This window comes from Chlamydomonas reinhardtii, chromosome 3, assembly GCF_000002595.2.
Source record: "Chlamydomonas reinhardtii strain CC-503 cw92 mt+ chromosome 3, whole genome shotgun sequence".
Classification (NCBI taxonomy): Eukaryota; Viridiplantae; Chlorophyta; class Chlorophyceae; order Chlamydomonadales; family Chlamydomonadaceae; genus Chlamydomonas; species Chlamydomonas reinhardtii.
The window spans coordinates 8,967,483-8,986,303 of NC_057006.1; the positions used below are offsets into that span (position 1 = coordinate 8,967,483).

General features: G+C 64.7%; 3 protein-coding genes across 3 annotated transcripts in view; all 3 read left to right on the forward strand.

Annotated features, from left to right (window-relative positions):
• Window positions 1-984, forward strand: part of CHLRE_03g209169v5 (uncharacterized protein) — a 1,805-nt gene extending 821 nt beyond the window's left edge. The window contains exon 1 of the mRNA XM_043061565.1: window positions 1-984. This exon is cut by the window's left edge and continues 821 nt beyond it. The gene's annotated coding sequence lies outside the window, so the exon portion shown is untranslated.
• Window positions 985-1,139: 155 nt separating this feature from the next.
• On the forward strand, window positions 1,140-14,881 carry CHLRE_03g209281v5 (uncharacterized protein). Its single transcript, XM_043061566.1, has 24 exons — window positions 1,140-1,380; window positions 1,547-1,645; window positions 1,825-1,881; window positions 2,142-2,249; window positions 2,717-2,842; window positions 3,141-3,398; window positions 3,567-3,617; window positions 4,014-4,055; window positions 4,364-4,681; window positions 4,949-5,449; window positions 5,678-5,811; window positions 6,156-6,282; window positions 6,931-6,986; window positions 7,462-7,810; window positions 8,249-8,332; window positions 8,739-8,855; window positions 9,401-9,523; window positions 9,943-10,017; window positions 10,269-10,391; window positions 10,707-10,812; window positions 11,918-12,017; window positions 12,230-12,397; window positions 13,093-13,666; window positions 13,981-14,881. Exons 1-24 carry the CDS (start codon window positions 1,303-1,305, stop codon window positions 14,260-14,262), a joined length of 4,056 nt encoding a protein of 1,351 aa, XP_042926695.1. The 5' UTR covers window positions 1,140-1,302; the 3' UTR covers window positions 14,263-14,881.
• A 48-nt stretch (window positions 14,882-14,929) lies between these two features.
• Window positions 14,930-18,791, forward strand: CHLRE_03g209393v5 (uncharacterized protein). Its single transcript, XM_043061567.1, has 8 exons — window positions 14,930-15,130; window positions 15,295-15,580; window positions 15,865-15,995; window positions 16,262-16,375; window positions 16,662-16,782; window positions 16,988-17,244; window positions 17,548-17,692; window positions 17,907-18,791. The coding sequence occupies exons 1-8, from the start codon at window positions 14,971-14,973 to the stop codon at window positions 18,088-18,090; spliced, it is 1,398 nt and encodes a 465-aa protein (XP_042926696.1). The 5' UTR covers window positions 14,930-14,970; the 3' UTR covers window positions 18,091-18,791.
• Window positions 18,792-18,821: the final 30 nt, after the last annotated feature.

Below are 18,821 nucleotides of genomic sequence, written 5' to 3' on the forward strand. Positions count from 1 at the left end.
CGCGCAGGCAGCGGAAGGGTGGATGAGCAGCGGGCCCGCGTTGAGACGCTGGAGCGTGTGCTCGGCATCCTGTACCATTTGCACGCTCCAGAATCTTAACGCGGGCCCGCTGCTCATCCACCCTTCCGCTGCCTGCGCGCCTCGAGATCCCCAGCGCCCGCTGTGACTCCTCTATACTCACCAGGTCCCGTTTGCCCAGCAGAGATGTGACGTATGCCGTCACCCTATTGCCCTGAGAAGGACGGAGCCCATGGGCTGGATGGCCGGCGAGTGCCTGGTCAACAAACCCTCAGCCCTCCGCAAGACTAGACGCCGTCGAGAAGGAGCGCGAGGCACGATAATGTGCCATGAGTGGAGATAAAGAACACGACTGATGCTGCCCTGTACAAAACTGCACTGAGAGTGCGGGCCTCTTTTAGTGGGGCGTGTGCTGCTCGTTAAAGGCGTGCGCGGCTCAACGTATGATGGTGTCTCCATGGTTAACCTCGTTCACTAACACGGCTATGTGTGCCGAGTAACATTGGCCAATTGAATGGATGGGGCTTGAATGGGCTCGGGACACCGAGTTGAGCGCGCTGGTCCGATACGCTTGGTGCCACTGCCGTGTGCATTCTGGGGCCTGGCCGGCTTGCAAGGACCGGCAAGGCTGCCGAGGGTGCAAAGGTGAACGCGGCAGCGTTCAGTTGCATGCATCAGTTGCACGCACGCGCGACAGGACGATACCTACCGCAATTGTTGGATTGCGGTGCGGCTGACTGGCTGTTAGGCGGGTGAAGCAGGACTACTTAGCCGAAGACTGAGGGTGGAAAAACCCAGGCACTGTAAGTGTTCAGCAGGCACGGTTGCTGGAAGCGGAAAAGGGATTGTGAACACCGTCAGGTTTGTGATTTCGAAGCAGTGTATCTTAGGGTTCTTGGGGATAATGGTGGCATGATTTGAAGAGGTCGCACATGTCAATGAGGGACACTGTAACATCGGAGGGATTGGCAGTCCCCCGAAGTGCTGGACACCAGGGAAAGGGACCGAGGCTTGACACCGGACACGAACCCGGATCGGGATTGCCCCTCGGCCCCCGCCCGCTGCATGGAGCCCCCCTTCAGCCGCACAGGTGCCCCACGAACACGTTCCCAACACAACCTGTCGTTGCATCGCCAATACATGTAGCAGGAGCACACAAGTAGCAGCGCTGGCCTCCCAATGGCCGAGGAGCATTCGACCTGCTGCGCGGTCGAACCGCAGCTCAAGTATGACATTCTAGGTGGCGACACCAGCAGCATCATAAGCAAAGAGAGGATAACATGCATGACCTTGTCGGAGAAAATTTTGGCTCTGGGCACGGAGCAAGGGCGCATCCATGTGCTGGACTACTCGGGCAACCAGGTGCAGCCATCATGACAGTGTTTACATCATTGTACCTCTATTTATGCGCACTAAGGGCGGTTCACTTATTCGCAAATGCAATGTGCAATTGCAAGGGTTTTCTGCGCTCGCAAGAGCTGTGTTCCATTAAGATAGAGCTAATGCACTGTCCAATGCACATGCGCAGGTGCGCCAGCTGAACGTGCACAAGACGCGGGTCAACGACATCTCCTTTGACAAGGACGGGGAGCACGTCGCCAGCGCGTCCTCCGACTGCAGTGTTGTGGTGCGTGTGGCGTGCGGCCGAAAGGCCGGCAGATGGAGGGCGTAGTGAGGAGGCAGAAGCAGGAGCAGGGGCAGGTGCAGAGGGTGGATTGGGGGCGGTGGGCGGCGGTTTGGGGTCGCGGTAGCGTGGCCTTGCCACGTAGCTGACAGCCGGCCTCCCCCTCTTGCCCCCGTGCCCAGGTCACTAACCTGTACACGGAGCAGGTTACACGGCATGAGTTCCGGACGCCCGTCAAGGCAAGTGCCGCCGCGGCTCTGTGGTGGCACACGACTCATACGCCTTGTCCGTTCCTTGGCACACCGCAGTCCACCCGTTCGCGGATACCACACCTCGACCTAAACATCCATCCATTCCATTCCAGCCACCATCTATCTCACCATCCCATTCAGACCAGTCCACCATCTACATCAGACGTCCATCACCTGTCTCACTATCCCAGTCACGCGTCTGGGCACGCCCCAACGCCACACGCCGTGCCGCCACATGCCGTACACAGGCGGTTGCCCTGGACCCCCGGCCGCCTGCCTCCGCCTCCTCCGCCCGCAGCAGCTGGCGCGACCTGGTCACGGGCAGTGTGGGCGGCGAGGTGACTCTGCACACCAAGGCGAGGAGGGAAGGGCAGGGCAGGGCAGGGCGGGGCAGGGCAGGGCAGGGCAGGGCAGGGCAGGGCAGGGCAGGGCAGGGCAGGGCAGGGCAGGGCAGGGCAGGGCAGGGCAGGGCAGGGGCTGCATGGAGGAAAGGACGGGCTGCATGGAGGGAAGGAGGGGCTGCAGGGGGGGACTTGGGGCAGGGTTTGGGCGTGCAGGGCCGAAAGCTGCTGGGTACTGGGCTGCAGATGTGGGTGTGGGTGGAGGAGGACGCCGGTAGGGCGCTGGCGGGCTCCGGTATCCTGCGCACATGCCTCCTGCTGATGCACGTGAGCAGCACATGGAGGGCTGTGACGCCGTGGCCCGTGGGACAGCACAGCGCCTGGGTACAGGGATGTCATCTGGCAAATGTAAATGTCCATGTGTCAATGAGCTTAAGGAAAACATGGTTACCTTGAGCATGTTCATGTGTTCGCGCCTGCAGGGCTGGCTGGGCCGAGTTGACACGCCACTGGCCGCCGCCGCCAGTCGGGACGCGGCGGCGGGCGGAGTGCTGGCGCTGCGCTGGAGTGGCGCCCTGGTGGCGTGGGCCTTTGACAGCGCGGTGTCGGTGAGTGGCGAGGGGTGGCGAGGGGTGGCATGAGGGACATATGTGGGTTGGCGGGGGGAGGCAGGGGAGGGAGGCCAGGGGGAAAGGGAAAGAGGGGGCTAGGCAGGCGGTGCAAGGACCGGGGAGGAAGAGGAGGGGAACGGGGAGGGGGAGGGGGTTCTTGCGGTGCAAGCTGTGGGGTTTAGATTGGGGTTTGTAGATACCAGCCCAAGCTAAGCCGAACCGACTGGGGGTGACCAACTTACAGGGTTGGGCCACAATGCCGCCGCCACACCGCCCCAACCCTCCGCCCGCATAGATTTACGACACACAGAGCTCGCAGCTCGTGCGCACGCTGCGGCGGCACGAGACACGGCCGCCGGGCGCCGCCGCACCGCCGCCGCCGCCGTCGCCACCCGGGGCCGCCGTGCGCCCCGCGCCCGCCGGCACCGCGGCGGCCGCGGCGGCTGGGGCGGCGGCGGCTGGGGCCGCTAGCAGCCTGAACGACCTGCGGCGGTGCTCGTTGCTGTTCGCTCCGGACTCGCATCTCTACGTGTCGTGGAGTGACGTAATCCTGGTGGGTGGTCAAAAGCACATGTCGTCATGACCCCAAAAGCGCGGGCACTGCAGGGCGACGCGCGTGGCGGCATGTTTCCGTTTGTATATGTTTAACGCATACGCGTGCTAAAACACGTGCCTGCACACCTACACTCACGTGCTCACACACGCGCCTGCATGCCCGCAGGTGGCGCGCATCAGCACCTACCAAAACAATGTGGGCGCTGCAGCGCCGCAGGTGAGGGGCGGAGGGGCAGCGGGGCAGGGGGGGCAGGGGTGGGGCTGGGCTCCTGCCGGGGTGGCGCTGGGAATGTGACCCAGGGTTTGACACGCGTTGCAGCCCGGTCATGGCAGCGGCCGACCGCGGCCATGTGCACTGGGGGGGAGGGCACCTGCTGTTCACGTGCATCTGCGGGTAGCGTGTGGTCGGTTGGAGGGGTGGTTGAGGCATCGCTAATCCTGGCGCCTGAGCGATGCCTCCGCTCCTTCCCCTGTTGCGCAATGTGAGGCACGTACAAGGTCTGCATCAGGACGTTTGGAGCGCTGTGGTGTGACGCACGCGCACGCGCAGAACTGCCAACCCCGCATGATATGTGCATGCGCGCAAACTCGTCGCGCCCGCCCCACGCCACAGGTTGAGGTGGTCGCTCGCATGAGTATGACGGAGGCGGTGCTGGTGGGTGTGGGGCAGCGGGGTGGCTTGGGCGGGCGCCAAGAGGGATGGGGCCCAGGGCTCCAGGGGGGGAACACAGCGTGCCGCGGCGTCCCGTGCTTGTTGTCGCCCCATGTTGCACACCGCACGAGGAAACGCGGTCACTGAGCATTCGCTCAGCACTCACAGCCGCGCGCACACCTCAAGGCACGCAGGCATCCTGAGAAACAATGCGTGCACGGTGTCGACCCCGGCCCCTTGTGCTTGTCGCCCCCCCTTCATATGTAATCATGAGTGTAACCGCACGCACACACACGCACATGCACACGCAGGGCGTGTCCCCCTACGGCGACAACGACCTGGCAGTACTGGTCTACCCCAACGGCCTTGCCGCGCCCGCTGCGGCTGCGGCGCCGACGGCACCTGCAACACCTGCGGCTGCACCGGCTACAACACCGGCGGCGGCCCAGCCTCAGTCACCAGCTCAAGCTGCTGCAGGTGGCGGCGGTGGCGGTGGCGGCGCCGCCGCACCAGCGGCGGCGGCGGTGCAGGGGACTGCAGCAGCGGGCGGGGGCGACCTGGCCACGCAAGCGGAGGGGGCGGGGCAGGGGGAGGCGCCCGACCCCCTGGCCCCCGGCCGCACGCCGCAGGTACGGCGTGTCACTTGGCTGTACGGCAGTCCTGATGGTGGGCTGTGTGTCCTGGTGCTTCGTGTCAGCAGTACGTACACAGTGTGTGCTGTCGCACGTCTTACTCATCTCCCGCCCTCACCATGTAACCAGTTGCTGCCCAGCGCCTCTTGGTTCCGCCCTCCACCATCAACACACACACACACACACACACACACACACACACACACACACACACACACGCACACACACACACACACACACACATATATACACACGCACACGCAGCTGGTGATCCTGGCCCGGGCCGACCACCGCGAGTGGGCCCGCGACGCCGTGCACCTGCCCGGCGCCGACCGACTGGCGCCGCGGCAGTACCTGGGGCTGCTGCCCTCCCTGCCGCAACACCTGCAGCAGCAGCAGCAGCCGGCAGTAGCAGGACCCGCAGTAGCAGGATCGGCAGTAGCAGGGGCAGGGGCACCGGGGCCGGCAGTAGCAGCGGCGGCGGCAGCAGGCGGCACGCCGTTCGGCGGGCGCAGCGGCGCAGCGGCGGCGGGCACGGCGGCGGCGGGAGGAGCGACGACGCCGCGGCGGGCGAGCGGCACGGGGGGCGGCGGTGGCAGCGGTGCGGGCTCGGGGGCCGCGACGCCAAGGGCAAGTGTGGCGAGCAGCGTGGGCTCTGTGTCGCCTGCGCCAGGCGGCGGCCTGGGCCAGCCAGCGGCGCCCCGGCGGCTGGTTCCAATCTGGATCGACGGCCAGGAGCTGATGCTGTTCGTGGCGGCGCCTACGGTGAGTTGTGCATCCGGGATCCTGGATTTTGGGATCTGGAGATGGGAGATGGAGACGTTCCGTAGAGGATCCAAGTCCAGGGACACGGGCGGCCTTTTGGACGTCATCCATCAACACGCGTGCAATTGAAACACACATTCAGAGATGTACACATGCGCACTTTCTATTAAACGCATGTACACGTAGCAGCTCAAAACGTGTCACGCACACCCTGCGGCCCTCTCACAGGCCGTCGCCACGGCCCGCTCGCGCGACGCCGCGGACCGCGTGTCCTGGCTGCTGGAGCGGCGGCGCTGGGAGGAGGCGCTGGGGGTGGTGGAGCAGGCGGCGCCGGGGGCGCTGCCGCCCGGCACCTACGACAAGTGCGTGCGCGGGTGTGGCGTGTGTGTGTGTGCGTGTGTGTGTGTGTGTGTGTGTGTGTGTGTGTGTGTGTGTGTGTGTGTGTGTGTGTGTGTGTGTGTGTGTGTATGTGTGTGTGCGTGTGTGTATGTGTGCGTGTGTGTTAAAAAGGAAACGAAACGCGTGTGTGTGTATTTGTGTGCGTGTGCGTGTGTGCATGCGTGTGTGTGTGAAGGCACAGGGGCATCGGAAGGGAGATCACGCGCTAGTGCTTTCCTGTAACGCACGTGTCCTTTCCCCAACCCCAAAAACCCCACAAACCCGCACAAACCCGCCAACCTCCCCCCTGTCCCCCCTGTCCCCCCAGGGTCATCGACGGCTACATTGAGGAGCTGATGACGGGCCAGGCGTACGACACCGCCGTACAGCTGGCGGGGCGGCTGCTGGGCGGCCAGGCGCAGCGCTGGGAGCGGTTCGTGTACCTGTTCGCGCAGGTGCGTGGCGTGTGGTGCGTGGTGGGTGGGGGTTGGAAGTACCAGCCCAAACTAAACCAAAACCAACGAAAACGGGAGTGCAGGCAGAGGCGTTAGTTGCGAGCGATAATACTTATGCCTTATGGGATGTGGGCCGAGGCGTCGCGGAGCAGCAGGGCGAGCGGCGCCGGCAATAAATGTCGCCGCCCGGGCTCGGTGACGCGCACAACAGCACAAGACAGGCACGCGGACGCGACAAGCAAAACTCACGACTTACCTGGCGACCAGGAAAGCAGCCCCGACGCCAGGCAGGGAGCGTCGGGCCAGGAGCACGACATGTGGGAAAAGGGCAAGGCAAAAATCGGAAGGGCAGGGCACAGTGAAAGGGCCGAGGCGTGTCGGCAGTAGGATAAAGGGGGTGAGGGTGGGGTTGGTGGGTGCGTGGGGGGTTAACTCTGAACCAATCCCATATGGTAACAGAAGCGCTGCAAGGAGAAGCTGCAGCCACATATGCGTGGGGGGTGAGGGTGGGGGTGGGTGTGAGGGTGGGAGTTGGGAAGGACAGCACGCCACGCGCTGACTCATGTGTGTTTCAAAACGAAACGAAAGCCCGCCCAGACGACTCATGTGTGTGTGTGTGACTGCATGTCGCCACCCGTACCCCCACAGGTCCGGCAGCTGCCCAAGCTGGTGCCCTACATCCCCACAGACCACCCCCGGCTCAGGTGCGGGCGCGGGTGCGGGTGCAGGTGGAAGTTACATTCATGATATTTGAAGAAGTGAAGGCGTAGCCAGGAACTGAGGGAGGGGGTGCGGTTGGGGGTGGGTGTTGGGGTGCGGGTGCGGGTGGGGATGCGGGCACGGGGTGCGGGTGCGGGTGCGGGCGGCCGCTGTGGTGGGGGCATCCCGCTGCATGCTGGGGTGGGCAGCCGGCCTCCCCGCCTCCCGCTGCCCAGCTCCATGGCAAGTCGGCCCGCTGGTCGCCCGTGGCACCACCCGCCGCCCACCCTCCAGCTCAAGCTCTACAACTCTACTTGGATTGCCCGCACGGAAACCTCACCGCCCCCGCTATAGTTAGTTGGGTTTGCAGTGGGCCACCTCCCACTGGACGTCAGCACTTCAAACTTGTGACAGCATCAACCCGGTGTCCATGAACGGCTCTCAATCCATCCTCCCCTCTCCTCCCCACCCCCCACGCAGGACGGCTGTGTACGACATGGCTCTCCAGTCGCTACTGCCGTCCCCCGCCGACCACCCCACACTGCTGGCTGTAGCAAAGTCCTGGCCGCCCGGCGCCTTCTCCATGGCGGCGCTTGCGGACGCAGTAGCAGCGCGGCTGCGGCGGCTGCAGCAGCAGCAACAGGCGGCAGCTACTGCTGCTACTGCTGCTACTGCGGCGAGAGGTGGTGGTGGTGGTGGTACGGGAGGGGCGGCAGGAGGCGCGGGGGCGTCGGGCGCGGCGCCGCTGCCGGCAGTGGATGTGGGCGGCGGCGAGGGCGGCGCGGCGGACCCCCTGTGGCAGCTGCTGGCGTGGTTGTACGAGCAACAGGTGGGTGGCTGGGTGGATGGGGGGGTGGGGGGCGGGGTTTGTAGATACCAACCAAGCTGTTACGAGCGGAGCGCAAGCAGAGGCGTCAGTTGCAAGCGATACTACTTATGGGAGGGGGCTGAGGCGTCGTGAAGAAGCGGGGCGAGCGGCGTCGGCGTTTAACGTCGCACAACCGCAAAGAACAGTCATGCGGAGACGACAAAACAAAACCCACAACTTACTTGGCGACCAGGAGAGCAGCCCTGACACCTGCAGTAACCAGCCAGTGGCCATGCGTACACACATGGTTGCATGCTCTCTAACCCATGCCGCCACCGGCCATGCCCCACACACGCCCATCCCTCTCGCTCTCTGACATGCATGGGTTTGGTGCTGGCTTATCTTGGGGTTGTAGATGGTGTTGTAACCTATACGTACAACCCGCCTCATCACCCGCAGGGCCGCCCCGACTTGGCGCTGTCCATCTATCTGCGGCTGCGGTCGCCGGGCGTGTTCGCCTTCGTGACCAGCCACGGCCTGCAGGTGCGGGCCGGGCGTGTGGGTGGGTGGGGTGGGGGGGGCGCGCGCGTGTGTGTGTGTGTGTGTGTGTGTGTGTGTGTGTGTGTGTGTGTGTGTGTGTGTGTGTGTGTGTGTGTGTGTGTGTGTGTGTGCGTATATGTGTATGTGTGTGTGATAAGAAATGAAGCCCGCCCAAGCAGCGCCGGAGTTACGTGTGTGTGTGTGTGTGTGTGTGTGTATGTGTGCGTGTATGTGTTACCCTGCATATTCTGGAACACATCCGACTCCTGATGTTGAGTTCCGCTTCGTCGACCCAGCTCCTCAAATCCCCTCGCCTTTCTCTCCGACACACACGCACACACACACACACACACACACACACACACACACACACACACACACACACACACGCCTACACTCGCCCCCACAGGCCAACCTGCTGGGTCGCGCCGCCGACCTGTTCGAGGTGGACGAGCGGGCGGCGCTGGGGCTGCTGACGGCGCACGCGGACGCACTGCCACCCGGCAATGTGGTGCCAAGCCTGCAGGTGGCTGCGTGTGTGTGTGAGGGGGGGGGTTGCAAGGATGTTTGGAAAAGCGGTACAGAATGCACCGGGGGGGTGGGGTGGGCTTGGGAAGGGGGAGTCCATGCATGATAATATAAGGAAGTGGTAGGTGGGGGGCTGGGGCGTAGCCATTCATGCGAAAGCTTTGTAAGAAACATGGAACACTGATCAGTGGGAGGAACGGGGAAGGAGGAGAACTGGAGGGGCGAGGGCTGAGGTGGGCACTGATGGGGGGGTTGCAGAGACGGAGGAGCTTGCGGGAACGGAGGAGCTGGAGGCATGCCCCCCCAATGTACCTTTGTACCTGGCTACGACTTCACTTCGTAAACTTAATGTGTGTAACCCCCCCCCCCCGCTTTGACCGGGCTCCCGGGGATCCGTTGTTAGACCAGGCCACACCGCACATCAGACCACACATACACATACGCCACATCATCCTCCCTTGTGCTCTCTGCCAGACACACAAACCCCACACCCTCCCTCCCCTCCCACCGCCCCCCGCCCCCCCCTCTGCCTCCGCGCCCCAGGACGCCATGCGCTCCGCCGCCTCGGCCGCCGCCTGCGAGGTGTGGCGGCGGCGGCTGCACGCCTACCTGGCGGCGCTGTTCGCGGTGGACAGCAGCACGGCGGCGGACTGGCACGACCTGCAGGTGGGGGCCGGGGGGGTGGGAGGGGGGGTGGGGTGTTACATTCATGATGAGTGAAGGGGGGAGGGGGGTTGCAAAGATTGGTACATAGAAGTGTAGCGGGGGGCCTGGGGGGAGGGTTTACATTCTTGATAATTATGATCGACTTAGAAGTGAAGTTGGAGCCAGGCGCAGTGGTACACCAGGCGCGTGGAAGGGAGGATGGGGGGGCGAGAGCTAAGAGGTAAGGATGAGAAGCATATCGAAAGAGTACTGGCAGCATGCACATCCACACACACACACCCTTAACTAATCATGAAAGTAACCCCCCCCCCTGCCACCACCCCTGCTGCCCCTCCCCCAAGCCGCCACCCCCTCCATGTCTCGCCAACCTCCCCTCCGCTCCTCCCCCTGCCTGCCTGCCGCGCTCCCCTGCCCTGCAGGTGTCCCTCACCGCCGACTACCAGCCCTCCAAACTGATGGACCTGCTAGTCACCAGCCAGTACTACTCACTGGAGGTAAGGGGGGGAGGGAGGGAGGGAGGGAGGGAGGGAGGGAGGGAGGGAGGGAGGGAGGGAGGGAGGGAGGGAGGGAGGGAGGGAGGGTATGTTGCGCATGTGCACACAACCACACACAACCACACACAACCACACACAACCACACACAACCACACACAACCACACACAACCACACACAACCACACACAACCACACACAACCACACACACAACCACACACAACCACACACACAACCACACACACACGCACAGGCTGCTCTGTCCATCTGCGAGGCGCGCGGGCTGGTGTCGGAGCAGGTGTTTGTGCTGGGCCGCATGGGCAACGCCGACCAGGCGCTGCGACTCATCATAGACCGACTGGGCGACATCCCGCGGGTAGGCGGCGCCGCAGATGGGGGGGGGGGGGGTGGCGGGGTCCGCCCCATGACAGGCATAGCGCCCTTCCGGTCCGGCTGGACAGGGGCTGCTGGAATAGTCCCCCCCAGTAGTTGTTTGGGATTGTATTGTACATTACCATCCCCCTATTCCCCCAAAGTCGTCTACCGTCTACCATTTCTGAGCTGTTCATGAACGCAACCTAACCCCCAGCCCCCGCACAGCCTCCTCCCTCGCGCTCTCCTTCCCTTTGACCTTTCTTCCCCCTCCCCCTCCGCTGCCCTGTGCCGCCCCGCCGCGGCCCCCCTCCCCCAGGCCATAGACTTTGTGGTGGGCCAGCGCGATGAGGAGCTGTGGGGCCGCCTCATTGACTGGGCGCTGGGCAGCCCCGACACCACAGGCCAGCTGCTGGACTGCATCGGTGAGGGGGCTGGGGGTGGGCGGGGGAAGGGCAGGGGGTTAACGTTGAACCAATCCCGTAAGGAAACAGTCGCGCGGCAAGGAGAACTGCAGCTGCAAAAGCGCGTCGTTGTACATCACCGTATGTAGTCGGGCGGGCTTGGGCAGTGTAGCGGCAGGTGGAAGGAGCAGTCCAGAGCAGCTCCGAAGTCATGTCAACAGTGCGAGCCGCGCGCGGACCCCGTCGCCCAACTAGTTGCAAGGTTATACTAACATACTCACCTGGATGTGAACGAGGAAGCGCCAGGTAGAAGCGTCCAGCAGCCGGGCGCGACGGACATGTGGGGGATGGCAAGGCGGCGAGTATGAGTAGAAGTCGTGGAAGTAGCGTAGCAGGGCAGTACAAGGCTATGGGATCCCGCGCGCGGCTTGACAAAGGAAGAAAGAGGGAGAAAGGAGGGAGGGCGGCAGTGTTAAGTGGCAAGAGTGCATGGGCTCGGCGTGAGATGGGGCGGCCGCGGCATGGGCGGGGAGACGAAGCGGCGGGATGGGTGGGTGGGTGCGAGCAGGGCGCGGGCCGCCGAACGGCTCCCTCGCTACCCTGCCGGCGAGGACGCGCACACGCATGAGTGCGCGCCCACTGGGGCATGGATGCGTGAATGCGATGGGGGCGATGCGAAGGCGGGTTGGCCATGTTCAGAACCGGGGGCAGGGGGAGGGCGGGGTTACATTCGTGGTTAGTTAGGGAAGTGGTAGACCGGGGGGGAGGGCAGGAGGAGGGCGGGGCAAGGGCGGGGTGGGGATGGGGGAGGGCGCGGCTCCATGCGTGATTAATTTATGACGAGGGGCGGCTGAGGGGAATGCATGGGAGGGAGAAGGGAGTGAAGGGGAGGGAAAAGAGGGGGGTTGTGGATACCAGCCCAAACTAAACCGAACCCAACGCAATAGAGCGACGGGGAGGAGAGAGTTGCCTGTCCAAGCCCGGCCAACAGGGCACAGGGGGGGGCCCGCCCTGCTCTGCATCTCCGTAACTTCGTGCCTTGCTGCTCACTGGGCATGGTGGAAACACCACCCATACACACACGTACACACTCCTCCCCGACCCCAAACCCACTCCCCCCCCCCAGGCGGCTACGTGGACCCGCTGCTGTTGGTCCGCCGCATCCCGCGCGGCATGGAGGTGGCGCGGCTGAGGGACCGACTGAGGGCCATCATCGCAGACTACCGGTGGGTGTGGTGGGTGGGTGTGCGGGGTGGGTGGGGCACGCACTGCAAAACGTACCGTGCCTTTCTCCCTATGGCATCCCACATCTGCCCCCACACCCCCACACCCTCGCCTCCGGTCCTCACAGCCTCCTCCTCCATCTCCCACCCCTCACCACCCCTCATCACCCCTCATCACCCCTCATCACCCCACCCCTCACCCTCCCCCCGGGCAGCACCCAGACCAGCCTGCGCGAGGGCTGCAACGCCATCCTGCGCTCCGACTGCCGCCACCTGCTGGCGCGCCTGCTGGACGGCAGCCGCCGGGCGCTGCCGTCCGTGCTGCTGCAGCTGCCGCGGCCGGGCGGCGGCGAGGCGGGCGCCGAGGGGGCGGAGTGGTTCAGGTGCGTGCGTGGGTGTGTGGGTGCGGGTGCGGGTGCGGGTGCGTGCGCGGGTGTGCGCGTGCGTGGGTGCGGGTGCGTGCGGTAGTCTGCGCACGGGGTGCCCACTGCCCCCCTGGGGCCCACCTAACACAGACATGTGCGCGTGTTGAGGTCCGAGGCAGCAGCCGGGCTGCTGCTCGGGATCGGAAGCAGCGTGGGCCTTCAGACGATTAGCCAGTCGATTGCGATGTCCGCTATGGGGCGCCAGGGGCGATGGGCACCTCGCAGGAGAAGAGACCCTTCCTCCTGCAGTGTGCGGCGGTCTGGGCGGCGGCTCGTGCGGCGGTCGGTGCGGTGTGCGCAGCCCAGGCCCCCAAACACACTGCGCTCCCAGCGTCCACGTCTTGTGTGTCTTGTATGATACCGGACAGCATCATCCGGTGTTGCTCATATCCGTAAACAGCCCACACGCACATGCTCCCATTTAGAACCGTCAGTAAGCCGCACCGTGTGTGTGTGTGTGTGTGTGTGTGCGTGTGCGTGTGCGTGTGCGTGTGCGTGTGTTAAAAAAAGAAACGAAAGCCCGCCCGTGCCGATCCCCAGCCGTGTGCGTGTGTGTGTGTTTATTACCGTAGAGCACAAGGAAAGCAAACCGCAAAGACAGTGTGTATGTGCGTTGAATGTTCGCGCCGACCGACCGACCGGCCTGCCTGCAGGTGTGACGTGGTGCACGGCGGCCGCCTGCAGCCCGTGCCGGCGTCCGAGGTGCCCTGGGAGGCGGGCGTGGGCGCAGGGGGCGGGCCGGGCGGAGACACAGCCGCCGCCGCCGCCGCCCACCTGCCGGGCGGCACCGCCGGCGGCCGCGGCTCGAGCTCTCACCTAACGCACGGGGGCGCGGGTGCGGCCGCAGCAGGCATGTCGCGCGCGCACGGTGCCTCCGCGCCGGCGCTAGAGGCAGCAGGGGCCGGCGGCGGCGCGGGCGCGCGGCGGCGGGCGGCAGCACTGGGGTCGGGCGGCGCAGGAGGCGCAGGAGCCGGCAACGGATCGGACCTTGTGCCCGGAGGGCTGCCGGCGTGGGCGCTGGAGGACGCAGCAGCTGCTGCGGGAGCAGTGGGTGCGGCTGGAGGGGGCGTCATGTGGGCGACTCAGCCGGCAGGCACGGTCTCCGAGTCAGGGTCAGGGTCTCGCGGCTTCAGCGCGGGCTCTGGTGCCGGCGCGGGTGCCGGCTCGGGCTCGGGGCTGTGGGTGGGGTTCAATCTGGCTGCTGGCAGAGCTCGGTTGGGCGGCGAGGTGGGTGCAGGCGTGGCGGGGGCGGGGCGGGGCGGGGATGGGGTGGGACGGGGCGGGGGCGGGACGGGGCGGGGCGGGGGCGAGGCGGATGCGGGCGGGGCGCCGTGTGGCTGGGCTTGAGGTAGCGGCAGGGAGTGGAGCGGCCATTGGCAACAAGCCAAATAGCCATATGGGCGCGCTCGTTGCTGCCATCAGCGTTCCGGCCACTAGCGCCGGCCAACCGTGTTGCCAGTCGCGTTGCCGTCCATGCTGCCAGTCTTGCTGCAGACCACAAACCCTCCCTCTCAAACTCATGCTTGGGTGCTCGCCTACAGGACGGGATGGGTGGGCACCACGGCGGCCCTGGAGGCGGCAACAGCCGCCGCGGCCTTGGCGGCCTTGGTCAGGGTCCAGGCGGCATCCCGCGAGGGCCAGCCTCAGCAGCAGGGGCAGCCGCCGGAGCAGGCGGTGGCGGTGGAAGAGTGGGCGGCGGCATGGGCTGGTCGTCGTCATCGCGGGCAGGGGCAGGGGGCGGGCCTGGCGGCGGCGGTGGCACGGGCGGGATTGTGCTTGGGTCGTTATGGCGGCACATGACTGGCACCAGCACGGCGGCGTGAGGTTGTTTCGGTACTGGCAGGGTGCGTGCATTGCACTGTGGTGTGATGTGTGTCAACGCTGCGCGCCAGGTTTGCACGGGTGCGTTCGTTCTTGGTTGCTTGAGGTGAGGCCGGGTGGTTGTGCGTGGGTGGAAACATGGGTGCTTGCAGGTATGTGTTTGTGTCAACGTGTTTGCATTATTGCATTGTTACATTGTTGCAGCCGGATTGCAAGCTGCGTGACGGTGCACAAAGTCAAGAGGCGTTGAAGAGGAGGGGGCACGGTTTGCATGGCGCAGTTGGAAGGCGAGATGGCAACCATGCACCACCATCATCATTATTAGGGTGCGGCATGAGGCAGGCAATGCAAGACGTGCACTGCCGCTGCGCCGGCCCCACTCGCGCGCGTGGCCTCTCGTGCGTGCGGCGTGCCTGTCATTAGGCCTGGGCAGCCAACAGGTTGCGGCGGAGTGCCAGAGGGGAGCTCATTGTGCATGTGAGGTGACATCCGGTTCGCTGCGCTGACCCCGATGACCCACGGGGCCAACCGTATTGCCGTGACTACGGACTCCCGCCCGGACTCCTTCCCGACCCGCTTGTCTCTTTTCCACACAATACTGCACACATTTAAGACAACCCAACGCTCACATAGCGTGTGTAGCTCTCACCCAACCAAACGAACCTACTCGCCCTTGCAGCTGGAGCCTCCGGCCCCGTCTGCGCTGACGAATGACGGTCGAGCCCGGCACCGCCGGCGCTGCCGCTGCCACAACTGACGCGGCCTGCGGCGGCACCAAGCAATCGCCTGCCAGCAGCAGCGGCCAACAGGCCCAGCAGCAGCAGCAGTGCGCGCACGTGCCGAGGCGGGCGCTGTCGCTAAAACTCTCCTGCAGGTATGCGCGCCAAGCGCTTTACGCGCAGCCCTGCCTAGCAGCTGCGGCGCGGCACAACTGGGGTCGTCGCACTCACACGCACGGCTCACAGCTTGCTTGCACCCGCACTACCTCCACACGCACCTATACCCGCACCCGGCCCCTGCTGCCCGCCGCGCAGCCTGCCCGCGCACGTGCCCACGTCCTTCGATCGACCTGGGCGACGTCTCCGCGCCGGTGCCTGTGCCCGCGGCCGTGGCGCCCCTGTTCGCGCCCCTCACCCTGACCGGCGCCCCCAAGAAGACCGCCTTCCAGCTCACCAACCGCATCGTGTACGCGCCGCTCACACGCATGCGCGCCACCGGCACCATCCCGCAGCCGTCCGCCGCGACGTACTACGGCCAGCGCGCCGTGCCGGGCACGCTGATGATCACCGAGGCCACCAACATCAGCGCCGAGGCCTACGGGTGGGTGCCGGGTATGTGCGTGTGTGCTTGCTGTGTGTATGTGTGTGGGCCGTGATGCTGTGCGCTGCGCTGCGGGCGGCGTATGTATGGCAATCCTGTGGTTTTGCTGTGGGCGTGAATTGCCAAGCCAGGCTGTGGGACCGTGGCGTGTGTGAGGGAGGGCCAGAGGGCTACGTTGCCAGACTGGCTGGCGCTGTACGTGATGAGCGCAAAGCCAAAGGGCCTCTTCATCTCCCCCCCCCCACTCCACGGCCATTCCGCTTCCCCCGCATCCCACCCCACAGCTACCTCAACTCCCCGGGCCTGTACACGCCGGAGCAGCTGCAGGCCTGGAAGCCCATCGTGCGCACCGTGCGCGACAAGGGCGCCGTGTTCTTCTGCCAGCTGTGGCACACCGGCCGCGCCTCACACAACGGTAGGTGGCAAGTCAATGAAAGGGTGGGGTGCTGTGAGCCTGGTGCTGGGGCGTGTACCGGCATCTGGCATGTCGACCACACATGCGCTTTCGTGTGGCCGTTTCGCCCGGGCGCACTGGTGACGAACGTGTGCACAGCCCTCGCGCGCGCGCCACTTACCCAACCCGGCCGTACGTCCCACTCCTAACTGCTGAATCCCAACCCAATCCTGCCACTTACCCAACCCAATCCCGCCGGCCGCCGCCCGTCTGCCTGCCTGCTGCAGACCTGCAGCCTCACGGCACCGCCCCCATCAGCTCCAGCACCCGGCCCATCACCTCGCCCGAGTACACCGTGTACACACCCACCGGCCCCAAGCCCTACCCCACGCCCCGAGCCGGTGCGTGAGCGCCCTCCTCAGAATCCTCCGCATCCGCATCATCATCCGCATCCGCACCCGCGTGCGGGGCCCAGGCGCTGCATTGTTACGTGCATGGCGCCGCAGCTGCCTATCACTGTCAGGCGGCCCTGTCCCGTGAGCTCAGATGCCCAGTTGCCCCGGATCCCTCGCCAGATGTGTCTGCCACTACCGGGAATGCAACAAGTGTTCCACCCAGCCCAAGCCTAATAAGTGCCTTGCTTCCTACCTACCCATGTGCCCGCTCTTCCCCGCTTCTTTGCCGCAGCCACTCGCGAGGACATCAAGCGCATCATCAAGGAGTACGCCGCCGCGGCCGTGGCCGCCGTTGAGGTGGCGGGATTCGACGGCGTGGAGATCCACGGGGCAAATGGATACCTCATCGACCAGTGAGTACAGTGAGTCGTGAAGCCAGGCTCCCACAATCTCCACTAGTGGAGGCGCCGTGTGGCGACAGTAGCGGCGGATCGGGGAGCATGCTCAAAGCAAGAGGACGCATGTATTGGGCTTCTTTGATTATCCGCTAATGTTATGGTCACGGATTGCAGTGGGGCCCTACCTTCTTTCCCAACCTACAACCCACTCCTATCATAGGTTTATCAAGGACAACGTAAACGACCGCACCGACGAGTACGGCGGCAGCATTGAGAACCGCTGCCGCTTCGCGCTGGAGGTGACGGAGGCGGTGGTGGCGGCGGTGGGCGCAGACCGCGTAGGCATCCGCCTCAGCCCCTTCACGAACTTTCTGGATGTCGCTGACTCCACGCCGTACGGCACGAATGTGTACCTGCTGGAGCAGCTGAACAAGTTCGGCCTGGCGTACGTGCACATGGTGGAGCCGCGCATGGCGGGTGGGTGCCAGCGCGTGTGTGTGTCAGCGAGCGTGCGTGTGTGTGTGTGTGTGTGTGTGTGTGTGTTTGTGTGTGCCCAGTGTAACATGCACGTCTGTGCTGCCCCGTGTCGAGGGGTGCGGGCAGGACTCAGGACTGAGGACTGAGGAATGGGGATTGGGAGACGATGCACACAAAGGCGCAGGGAAGGCGCGGCGAGACCATGCCGGAACCGGCAGCAGCACATGGCTTGCATGCTTTGGTTGGCGTGTCTACCCTCGGGTTTGTCACCCGACGTATAACTAACGGCCGGCACGCACGCAGGCAACGAGGAGCGCGCTACCACGGAAACGCTGCTGCCGTTCCGGGCGGTGTGGAAGGGCACCTTCATGGCAGCGGGCGGCTTCCGACCCGGCAGCGGCGCCCAGGCGGTGGCCAGCGGCCACTGCGACCTGGTGGCGTACGGCAGGTGAGGGGCGCCGTGTGTGGGTTAGGAAGGGGAATGAGAGGTGCGTGTGTGTGTATATGTTCATGTGCGCCTGTGCGTGTGTGTGTCTTGTGTGAGCCTCGCTTACACGTATTCTCCCTGACACTTGCCGACAGCCTCTTGCTGGCATCGTGCGATTTCGTTTCCTTGAAGCATCGGCAATTGCAGAATTGCTGATGACCTGGCACACACACAGGTGGTACCTGGCCAACCCTGACTTCCACAAGCGCGTCCTGCTGGGCGCCCCCCTCAACCCCTACAACCGTGACACCTTCTACGGTGGCGGCCTGCAAGGGTACATCGACTACCCCACCCTGGAGCAGCTGAAGGAGAAGGGGCAGCTGCAGGAGGGCGGCGCGGCGGCGGTGACTGACAAGTAGAGCCTGGGGGGTGTTTGAAAGCGGCCGCAGCTGAGGGGCGTGCAGTATGCAGACGTGACAGGGGGGGGGGCTGCGTATATTGTTTGTGGTGTACAAGGTGGTTTGCACATTCTTTCGGGCCTTTCTGCCTTGTTCGGGCTCGACGATTCGTGCTGGGGTGGCCCTACACTCCCAACATAAAAACCATCGTCACGCTTGCAGGCGCTTGCAGGCGTACATGTGGGCAGCTCAGCTTGAGGTACAGGAATATATCCACGGCGACGCCGGTTGTAGTTGGTGTGTAGGCTTTGCGCTGTGCTGCGTACCGCAAATGCGTGAATCCTGACGGGGGGGGGGGGTTGCAGGGATACGGGTCAAGAGGTCAACCGTTTGCAGATTGACCACCGTTTGCACTACATGCGGTGGGTGCATGTCGTTATGAGAGGCAGCGTTGAGATTACTAAGCAAGCTGCTGGGTCTGGCTCACGTGCCAGGAGCTGGAAAGCAGTCGTGGGTGAAACCACGACCTTTCTGGGCACCCAGGTGTACCCCGGTCAACTGTGACTGGGCTCGGCCAGACTCGAAACCCTCGGCAACATGACAGTCATGTTGCACCCAGCAAAGGGCATGGCAGGCAAAACTTCCCTAGCGAGAAGCGCGAGTACGCGACTAGCGCGCCGCATTCGCCGTGTTCGGACCCTGCGCTCGATCGCAAATGGGCGGGACCTTGGCACCTTGCTCCTTCAGACTCA